Source organism: Petaurus breviceps, unplaced genomic scaffold, assembly GCF_028583685.1.
Source record: "Petaurus breviceps papuanus isolate PSGF00001 unplaced genomic scaffold, PetGlider_PUasm1.0 490, whole genome shotgun sequence".
NCBI lineage: Eukaryota > Metazoa > Chordata > Mammalia > Diprotodontia > Petauridae > Petaurus > Petaurus breviceps.
Genome location: NW_027186352.1, coordinates 12,098,670 through 12,109,728, shown reverse-complemented (window position 1 = coordinate 12,109,728; position 11,059 = coordinate 12,098,670). Strand labels below are relative to the sequence as shown.

At 43.0% G+C, this 11,059-nt stretch overlaps 1 protein-coding gene across 4 annotated transcripts in view; it reads left to right on the top strand.

Annotated features, from left to right (window-relative positions):
• The window catches only part of FAS (Fas cell surface death receptor), a 41,066-nt gene that overhangs the window by 15,862 nt on the left and 14,145 nt on the right, over positions 1-11,059 (top strand). For all 4 annotated transcript variants that reach the window (XM_069101758.1, XM_069101757.1, XM_069101761.1 and 1 more), the window contains one exon: positions 7,907-8,072. In XM_069101758.1, the coding sequence (XP_068957859.1) occupies positions 7,907-8,072 (166 nt within the window). The remainder of the gene's footprint in view (positions 1-7,906; positions 8,073-11,059) is intronic.

Below are 11,059 nucleotides of genomic sequence, written 5' to 3'. Positions count from 1 at the left end.
CCTTCCTTCTTTCCTTCCTTCCTTCTTTCCTTCCTTCCTTCCTTTCCTTCCTTCTTTCTTCCTTTCTTTCAATTCTTCACTCACCGTCCTTTTCTACGTCAAACTGACTCTTTTTTTTTTTTTTTTGCTGTTTTCAGGCCAGTCATTGGACTAGCTAGGGAGGCCTAAGTCCAAACTGCATTCTATTCTAGACTGGTCAAGTCAGAAGACTTTGAGTATGTACTCCACTTACAGAGTATAACCTTGGAGAAATCCCATCAATTCCTTGAATCTTGGTCAGTCACATTCTCTGAGTGTCCACTGAACTCCCCTCCTGGAACCTCAGTGGGTCTTTGCTGAAATTTGAGGGTTCTTTGCTGGGAGTGATGAGTGGTCAGCTCTTCTGCAACCACAACCTGCCAGCTATTACTTGAGACCTCAGGATCATAGATTTTAAAAAAGCTATTTTAATATATTTTGGAATAAATTTTATTACTATATTTCCTTTTGGAATACTAGACGCTCTTTAATAAATACCCCTCCGGCCACCTTTCCAAAGTATATTCCAGGAAGAGGAGGGACAGAAAAGCGTGTGTAAAGAACAGCTCTTTTCTCTCTGTGGCAGATACAAAAGCAAAGATTCAAACGGAATGGGTCTTGTTTGTGCAATAACTTTCCAATTTCACTTCACCAAAAATTTCGGTTTTATCTTTTATGATCATCTTTGCCTCTTGTCCACTCAAGAACCCCCATGGCTGTGGAAAATGCCTTTTCCTCTAAGTTGTTTATAACACAACATGTTGCGTCCGTCGGAGCTTATGGCAGTATGTGGTATGAGATGCTGGGCTAAGCCTCGCTTCTGCCGGACCGCTTTCTGGTTTTTCCAGCAGGTTTTGTTGAGTGGAGAGCCCTCAGCTGGGGCTTCAGTCTCCCCAGGTTTATCAGGCCTGCTCCTCTCACCCTGACTCTGCCTTTGCTCACTCCCTGTGAGGTCTTTCTCATAGGAATACAGACAATACCCCCTCCCCCCAGCAGAATCTCAGGGTTGGGAGGGACCTTGGGCAGGTAATCTCTCCGGTGCCTGTTCTGCTTTCCAGGTGTGTCTCCTTTGGGTTTATTTTTAGAAGCATGTGCACATAAGTAGGTGTTGTGAAACAGCCCCATCGGTGGAGGACATTTTCTGAATAAACTTCCTAGCCAAATGATTGCTGTGCTTCCCTGAAGAATTCTGGAAATGAGGCCACTGATGTTTAGTGGCCCTAAGTGAGCTGCATCCCTCTGGGGCAGGGCTCTGGAGCCAGGAGATCCCACTATGAATCCCAGCTGTGCAATCTTGTGCATGGCTTAGCCTCGGGCCCTCCTGAGAGATTGAATTCAAGTCATTTAGTATTTATTAAGCAACTGCTGTATGCCGGGCACTGTGCTAAGTGCTGGGGCTATGAAAGGAAAAAAGAAACCCCCCATTCTCAAGGAGCTTACTTCTGCTAAACTCTAAGCTCTTAATTGACTGCACTTAAAGGCCAGCTCTGTGTGATTCTGGGTGAGGGCCATACCCCCCCCCAGCCCTCAGTTTCCATCTGTGTAAATTGAGGGAGCCAGACTAGATGCCTCCCACTCTCTCCTCTTCTTCTGCTCCCTGGTCAGCCTCTCTGAGTGTTCTCAGGCCTCCAACTTTTGACTCACTCACAGTGGTCAGATTTAGACCTATTTCTCTCTTTACTGTGGCCAGTTGTATTAGCCCATCTCCCCTGTCTAACTGAAACTTGACTTAGAGGAACACAGAGCTGAAGCTAGAAGGGCCTTGGAGATGCAGCCCCTCACCTTACAGAGAAGCAAACAGAGCCCAAAGAAGCGAGGAAGGGACTCGTCCAAAGTCCTACAGGTAGAAAGAGGCAGAACCCACCAAACTTTCCAGACTTTTCTCCCTCTCCAGGCTATCCCTACATCTCAGTAAGTATCTCTCAAGGTTTTTGATTATTTAGAGCACCCAGCTGTTTATGGGTTTCCTTCCTCCTGACTCTCCACACCGCCTGCTGCCTGGCAGCAGAATCAGGGCTTTGCAACCTGCTGACCTGAGTAGGTACCGAAAAACTCAAAACCAGGGCAGCACAGTGGGAGGCACCCTGGGTACTTCTGGTGTGCGTGGCATGTTCTTCAGAGCTGCCTCCATGAAGGACCGCACAGCCCCTGCTTCCTTCCCATCCCAGTTGTGTCTCCCTCCCCATTGCCAGCTCCCATGTCTGATCTGCCTCTCCCAGGTTAGAGCTTTAGCATGAACAGAATCCACAGCAAAAAGAGGCTTCTTTAGGAAGCGTGAGGAGGCTTCCAGAACTTTCCTCGGGTTATTTACAGAGCAGTAGCACTGGTGGTGTGCCTCTGGGTCCCAAGGACAAGCTGCCTTTCCTCTAGAGACAGGATGGAATTTGTGTGTGTGTGTAGATATGTATACACACATACATATATAGCACAATAATGTCATATATACATACAGCACAGTAAAATGTATTATATAACATACATATATGGCACAATAATATAACATGCATGTTACAATATAGCATATGTAACACACATGTACATATATGGTACAGTAATGTGGACTATAATGTAACATAGCACATAATCCATTACAGCATAATCTAGCACTTTATTCCATTGCCCGTGGTTTCATATTATCTGTGTTTCTGCCCCTAAATTCTCCCCTTTGGGTTCGGAAGGGCATGTTTCATCACTGCCCTGGTCCTTACCCTTACAGCTCTCCAAGGAGTCTGCTTTCATGGTGCTGTATAAACTCTTCCCCTGGCTCTGCATATTTCCTTCTTGACTAGTTTATAAAGATCCTTACAATGACTCCTCTTTATAATATCTCTGTTTTAGTATAAACTGTTCTGCTTCCATTCATTTCTCTCAGCATTATGTCATTCACGTTTTTTCATGTTTCCTTGCAATCATCTATTTGGGCCCAGATGGAGAAAGCAGTGAATTGCCATAACTCTCCCATATTCACCTCCAAACAACCATAAAATAGCACCCCAAGACAAATCCTGGAACAGCAGAACCAGCAAAAAGATGGGGTGAAACAATCTTTTAGCCCAAGAAAGTTGGAAACTTGGCAAGAAAAGTCTGTCTCACTCAGGTAAAAGGGGAAGGCGATCCAGAACAGGAAGTATCCCAGGGAGCCAGCAGCAAGCCCTTCCCCACCCCCCACATGTTTCAGTATAGGCAGGGGAATGGGCAGATTCCAGCTCCAAGAAATGCAAAGTGCTTCAGCATAGCCCCAGACAAACAGGCAGCTCCAGTGCAGCCCCACTCAGAAACTCAGAAACACCCCCACCAGCCTCAGCACACACCAGACACCAGCTCTAGGACCCCAGCTCAGCACCGGGTAAGCTGTCAAACCCCTAAGGCCTCCATCCGTGCCAGTCACCCACTCCCCCACCCCCTCAGCAGGGCACTCTACCCAAGAGTCCCCTGTGGGCCTCAGGGCAGCATCAGCTCAGCACCAGGTAAACAGCCAGGGTCTGCAGCCTCTGGCACAAGAAGCCTGAGACAGTGCCCCCTTCTACTCCAGGAGCATCACTCAAATTTAAAAGAAAGGAAAAAGGTCAAAAATGAGGAGCAAAAGACAACAACAAAAAAAGAATCTGACCATAGAAAGTTATCATGGTGACAGGGAAGCAAAACACAGACTCAGAAGAGGTCAACAATGTCAAGACACCTATGGGCAAAGCCACAAAGATGAACAGGAAGTGGTCTCGAGCCCAAAACAAACTCACAGAAGAGCTCAAAAAGGAGCTTAGAAATCATGTAAGAGGTAGAAGAAAAGCTGGGAAAAGAAATGAGTGATGCAAGAGAATTATGAAGAAAGAATCAACAGCTTAGAAAAAGAAAATCACTGCTTAGAGAGTACAATTGGCCAAATGGAAGAGGAAGTACAAAAGCCAACCAAGGAAAACAATTCCTTAAAAGCCAGAATTGGGCAAGTGGAAGAGAATGACTCTGTGAGACATCAAGAGTCAATCAAACACATTCAAAAGAATGAAAAAAATGGAAGAAATGCAAAATACCTCATTGGAAAAACAACTGACCTGGAAATAGATCCAGGAGAGACAATGTCAGAGTCATTGGACTACCTGAAAGCCATAATCAAAAGGAGGACATGGACAGCATCTTTAAAGAAATTACCGAGACAAATTGCCCTCATATCCTGAAACCAGAAGGCAAAACAGGCATTGAAAGAATCCACAGATCACCTCAGCAAAGAGATCCCAAAATAAAAACTCCAAGGAACATTATAGACAAATTTCAGGACTATCAGGTCAAGGACAAAACACTACAAGTGTTCAGAAAGACAAAAAATTTAATATGGTGGAGCCACAATCAGGGTTACACAAGATTTGGCTGCTGCAACATTAAAGGAGTGGAGGTCATAGAACATGATATTCTAGAAGGCAAAGGAGCTAGGATTACAACCAAGAATCACCTACCTGTGGAAATTAAGCATAATACTTCAAGGGAAAAAATGGTCATTCAATGAAACAGAAGAATTCCAGACTTTCATAAGAAGACCAGAATTGAACTAAAAATTTGATCTCTAATATCAAGAGATAAGAGAACCTAAAAAGTTGAAAAGGGAAAAGAAAATATAAGGATTCAATAGAACTGAAATGTTTACATTCTGACATGGGAAGATGATACTTATAATGTTTAAAACCGTACCACTAAAAGCACAGCTAGAAGCAATATGTACATAGACAGAGGGTGTAGGTATAATGTCAATTTGAGGGAATGACAAAAAATAATTAAGGGAAAAGAAAGAGAACTACACTGGATGCAGAAGGAAGGGAGAGATTGAATGGGGTAAATTATTTCGTATGAAGGGGCCAGAAAGACCTATTACACGAGAGGGAAAGACGGGAGGATGGGTGATAGGCATTGCTTGAACCTTATTCTCATCAATATTGTCTTAAAAACAAAATAATATGCAAAATCAGTTGAATGTAGGAATCTACTTGACCCAACAGGGAAGTAGGAAATTAAGTAAAGCTGGGGGGGGGGGGGGGGGGCTAAAAAGAAAGGAGGGGAGACTGGAGGCTGGGGGGAAACTAGTATGTAAAAACACGGGTGGAGGGGGGGGGGGGGCTAACAGAAAGGAGGGAATACTGGAAGAGGTGATAGACAGAAGCAAAACACTGGTGAGGTAAAAAAGGGTGAAAGGAGAGAGGAAAAACAAGAGGAAAAATGGGATAGAGGAAAATGCACAGAACTGTGAATGGGATGAATTCTCCCATAAAATGGAAGCAGATAGCAGAGTGGATCAAAAACCAGAATTCTACAATATGCCATTTACAAGAAACACACTTGAAGCAGAGAGATACACACAGAAGAAAGGTAAAGACTGGAGCAGAATCTATTATGCTTCAGCTAAAGTAAAAAAAAAAAAAGCAGGGGTAGCAATGCTGATCTCAGACAAAGCAAAAGCAAAAAGAGATCTAATTGAAAGAGATAAGGAAGAAAAATACATCTTGCTAAAAGTTACCATAAACAATGAAGTGATATCAATACTAAATATATGTGCACTGAGTGGTATAGCATCCAAACTCTTACAGGAGAAGTTAAATGAATTACAAGTTCATGACCAAACAAGAGATAGAGAGCATAAAAAATGCAAAATAGATGTTGATTATACTGAATTAAGAAGCGTTTTCACAAACAAAACCAATACAACCAAGATTAGAAGGAGCGCAGAAAGCTGGGAAACAATCTTTACAGTGTCTCTGATAAAGTCCTCATTTCTCAACTACGTAGAAAACTGAGTCAAATCTATAAAAATATAAGCCATTATGCAATTGATAAATAGTCAAAGCATATGAACAGGCAGTTTTCAAAGGAAGAAATCAAAGCTATCTATAGACATATGAAGAATTATTTTAAATAACTTTTGATTAGAGAAATGAAAATTAAAATAACTCTGAGATACCACCTCACACCTATCAGATTGACTAATGTGACAAAAAAAGGAAAATGATAAATGTTGGAGAGGATGTGGGAAAATTGAGGCAATAATGCATTATTGGTGAAATTGTGAATTGATTCAACCATTGTGGACAGCAATTTGGAACTATGCCCAAAAGGCAATCAAATTGTACATACCTTTTGTCCCAGAAATATAAGTATTAGGTCTGTATCCAAAAGAGATTATTAAAAAGGAAAAAGAACATACATGTGCAAAAATATTTATAGCAGCCCTTTTTGTGGGGGCAAAATATTGGAAATTGAGGGAATGCTTATCAATTGGAAAATGCCTGAACAAGTTACGTTGTATGAATGTAATGGAATACTATTGTGCAATAAGAAATGATGAAGAGGCAGATTTCAGAAAAACCTGGAAAGACTTGTACGAACTGATGCAAAGTGAAATGAGCAGAACCAGGAAAACATTGCACCCACTATCAGCAACATCATGTGATGATCAGCTATGAATGACTCAGCTCTTCTCAGCAACACAATGATTCAAGACAAGTATAAAGGACTCAGGAAGGAAAATGCTATCCATATCCAGAAAAAGAACTGAGAGACCCTGAATATGAATCAGAGCATACTTTTTTTCACTTACTTTATTCTTTTTCATGTCTTTTTTTCCATTTAAATCTGTTTTTTCTTTCACAATTATGGCTAATATGGAAATATGTTTTACATGACAACACATGTGACTAGGTGGCGCAGTGAATAGAGCATGGGCTCTGGAGTCAGGAGGATCTGAGTTCAAATCCAGCCTCAGACACTTAACACTTACTTAGCCATGTGACCTTGGGCATGTCACTTAACCCCAATTGCCCTGCCTTCCCCCCTCCAAAAAAGCAAAAAAAAAAAGGACCCCAAAACTTTTTTGCATTATTGTTAAAATCCTATTATTTCTATTGATCTTGAAATAAATATGGCAGTATATATTTATTGTTTTCCTGATATTAAACTAAGCCTTTATTTATTTATTTTGCTGAGTTTTTTGGGGGGGGAGGGAAGGCAGAGTAATTGGGGTTAAGTGACTTGCCCAAGGTCACACAGCTAGTAAGTGTCAAGTGTCTGAGGCCAGATTTGAACTCAGGTTCTCCTGATTCCAGGGGTGGTGCTCTATTCACTGTACTACCTAGCCACCCCTAAGCTTTTATTTAAATCCAAACTGCTGATAGTGTATAATCTTTGTCATATGTTGTTTTAGCTTCTTTGCTAATATTTTATTTCGATGTTTTGCATCTATGTTCATTAGGAATTGTGACCTGTAGTTCTCTTTTTCTGTTTTGACAGGGAGGGATTAGTAACAAGTGAGAAAGACCTTGAGTGTGGTGAGGAGATACCGAAGAAAAGGTTAAAAGGGGGAAAAGAGAAAGGATGAAACTCAAAATAAGCAGAGAGGAGGAATATAGAGGAGAAAAAGTATTACAGAATAGAATGGAAGAGAATACACAATTAAGTCATAACTTTGAGTGTAAATAGTTTAAATTAACTCATAAAATGAAAGAGGTTAGCAGACTGGATTAGAAAGCAAAATCCAACAATATTGTTGTTTATAAGAAACATACATGAAACAAAGATTCACATAAAATTAAAATAAGAGGTTGGGGCAAAATATATTATTTTGTAGATGAACACACAAAAAAAGCAGGGATAACAATTATGATTTCACACAAGGCAACAGAAAAAATAAACTAAATTAAAAGAGATAAAGAGAGAAACTATATTTTTCTGAAAGGAAACATTTATTTTATGATTTAACAGACATGAACCCAATAGCATAGCTTATAAATGCTTCAAGGAAAAATTAAATGAATTATAACCTTCTCTGTGTAAACAAGGCCTGGGCAAAGGGTTTTATTCAGCTCTCGGTAACGCTCATCAAAATGGCCTTACCATGTTTTTTTTTTTGTAGATTCTCATCGGCATTGATGGAGCCTTGTGCAGAAAAATCATTTCTCCCTTGTTTGGCAATGATTACAAGTGGCCACAAGTAAAGAAAACCTTCAGTAAGAGGGAGACCACGTGCCCCAAAGGCCATCACCCTCTAGGGGACATCTGCTGCCAGTTATGTCCTCCCGGTAGGTACCTGACATATATATCTGTGTCTTTGGGGTTAAGAGAAGGTTTATGGATGAGGGGAGGAGTTTAACAAATGCTGGCAAATTGCTTTTGACATATCAGGGGATTATGGTGAGAGCCCCTTAATAACCCCTCACAGGTGCTGTTCATGTCCTGGCATAGCTTCTCCTGCACTGTGCCTCCTGGGATGCCCAGAGGGTGGGTGGCAGGCAGACAGAGGGGCTGCCCAGACAGTGGGTACATGAGGCTGCCTCTGCTGTTCTGGGGAAAAACTCCAACCCCTCCATTTGGTATCTTAAGCCTCCTTCCCAACCTCAGCTCCCTTTTGTGGATCATCTTCCTCTGCTGGAAAATAAGTTCATTGAAGGCTGTTAGAAACTCTTTTGGCTTACATTATTCCCAAGAGCTCAGCATAGCCATCAGTAGGGTGCAAATGCTTAATGACCACTAGGGAGTCCCACAGTGCAGAGAGCTACAAGCCTGAAGTCAGGAAGACCCCTGTTCAAATCCTGCCTCCCACTTTTGCTAACTGGCTCACCTGTTTGTCTCAGTTTCTGCATCTGTAAAATGGGGGTAGTAATAGCACCTGTTTCCCAGAGTTGTGGTGAGAGTCAAATGAGGTACTGTTTGCAAAGAGCTTGGCCCAGTGCCTGACACATAGTAGGCACTATATAAAGGTTGGCCACTGCTTTTGTTATTAGTTTCCAACCTTTACGGATTTGTTGCACATACCTTTCCCTCATGCATGGTGCATTCCAGCCAGCTGGACTTTCTCGCTTTTCCTCATTTATGAAATTCAATCTCCTGTCTCCATGACTTTGCACAGGCTGTCCCCCATGCCTGGAGTGCCCTTTCTTGTTACTACAGCCTCTTGAATTTCCTAGCTTCATTCACATGCCTTCCCTGATTCCCCTCCTCATCTCCCAGCTATTCCTGCTATATCCCCGCTATTCACCTGCTCTGACACGACTTCATTATTTACTTGTCTGTGTGCATGCTACAGACCCCAGCAGACTGTAAGCTCCTTGTGGGAATGGAAAACTTTATTTTTATCTATGTCTGTTGCCCAGCACCGTGCCTGGCCCATAGCAGATGCGTAAGAGAGGTCTGCTGAATCAGCTCAAACAGAATGTCTGCCTGCCTTCTCAAGAAGGCCAAGACACTTGGGGAGGGAGGGAGGGCCTGAGCTGCTGGCACCATTTTCTGATGCGAATGAGTCATACCTGTGGGTTGGAGCCTCTGCCCTCACTGTGTGGCCTGGCACTTCCCCCCAGACTAAGCGTGCAGCAAGCAGGGTCTGCCAGAATCTGAGTATGCAAAGGGCATTTGCATTTTTCATCCAACTGGCAGAGTAAGCTAGAAATACCCCCGACAGCAATACCCCAGTACTGACTGTAAAAAGGCAACCCAGCCAGGGCAGGAAAGCCTGCAAGCTGCAGCAACAAATTAGAAACCCCACAAAATGCAAATCCACCAGCAGCTTTTAAGGGAAGATGGCAAAGAGATCTCTAGCTTAGAACAACCACGGGTCCCCCCAGAAGCTTCAGACAGAAAAGACAGGAAGACCAACCTGATCAGAGCATTAAGATGGGGCAAGAGACGTCTAGCCGTCGAAGGGCTTCGTAGTCCATCTAGTTTATTGATTCCAGAGTCAGAGGTTCTGTATTCAAATCCTGCCGTCAGTACTTGCTACCCTTGGCCTTAGGCCACTTCTCTTGACCTTGGGCTCTTCATCAGTGAGAATCCACTCTGATACCCCTGATGCCTCTAACTCTGACCTTATGAGCCAGTAGAATCATTTCACTGCCCTGGTTCTCACGGGGGGGGTGCCTAGATTTCTTCCAAAGGCCCTGCCAGTCCTCACTCTCCGATCCATGGTCTATGTTATCTCCCAGTCAGCAATGAGAGAGTTGACCCATGATAGGATGAAAAGAACAGAGCCTTTGGAGTCAGGCCCTGGCAGGCTTCCCAGCTATATTGCTATAAAGATAGCATAGTGCAATGGTTAGAACACTAGGCCTGGAGTCAGGAACACATGGGTTCAAATCCCATCTCAGACACTTAGCTGTGTGACCCTAGCAAGTCATTTGACTTCTTCATGACTCAGTTTCCTTAGGTGTTAAATGAGTCTAACCTCTAACTCAGAGAGTTATTTAGATAATCAGATGCCAATGGAGAGAGGGAGTGTTGTTCAATGGAACCACACTGGACACGAGGTAAAAACCTCTGCATTCAAATCCTGTTTCAGTCATTTACCAGCTTCAGTTCCCTCATCTGTCAGCTAGCTAGGGTCAGCTAGCCCCTTCTGAATAGAGAAGATGCCCAGAGTAGATGGGATGAGAACCCAGTTCAATGAAACAATCATTTATGAAGCATCTGGTAAGTGATAAGCAATGTATTGATAATCTCACCACCCTCACACTTCTCTTTATCAACATGTGTTTGCATACAGTGGTCATGTTTCTGTTGAGAGTCCCCTTTAGGCCAGGCATAGGGATTGGGTTTGGGATTTCATTGGTGTAAGAAAATTACCAGAAAAGAAACTCCCTCTTCCAAAGCTGCTTGGCCCCTGCTAGACAGCTTGTAGGCTTCAATTGCTTCCTAGGGCACCAAGAGGTCCAGTGACCAAGTCTTAAACCCAAATGTTCATTGTTCTCTCTGTCTCTCTCTCTCTCTCTGTCTCTCTGTCTCTCTGTCTCTCCTTGTCTCTCTCTCTGTCTCTCTCTCTGTGTGTCTCTCTCTGTCTCTCTCTCTCCTTGTCTCTCTCTCTGTCTCTCTCTGTCTCTCTGTCTCTGTCTCTCTGTCTCTCTGTCTCTCTCTCTGTCTCTGTCTCTCTGTCTCTGTCTCTGTCTCTGTCTCTCTGTCTCTCTCTCTCTCTGTCTCTCTCTGTCTCTCTCTCTCTCTCTCTGTCCCTCTCTCTCTGTCTCTCTCTCTCTCTGTCTCTCTGTCTCTCTGTCTCTCTCTCTCTCTCTCTCTCTCTCTCTCT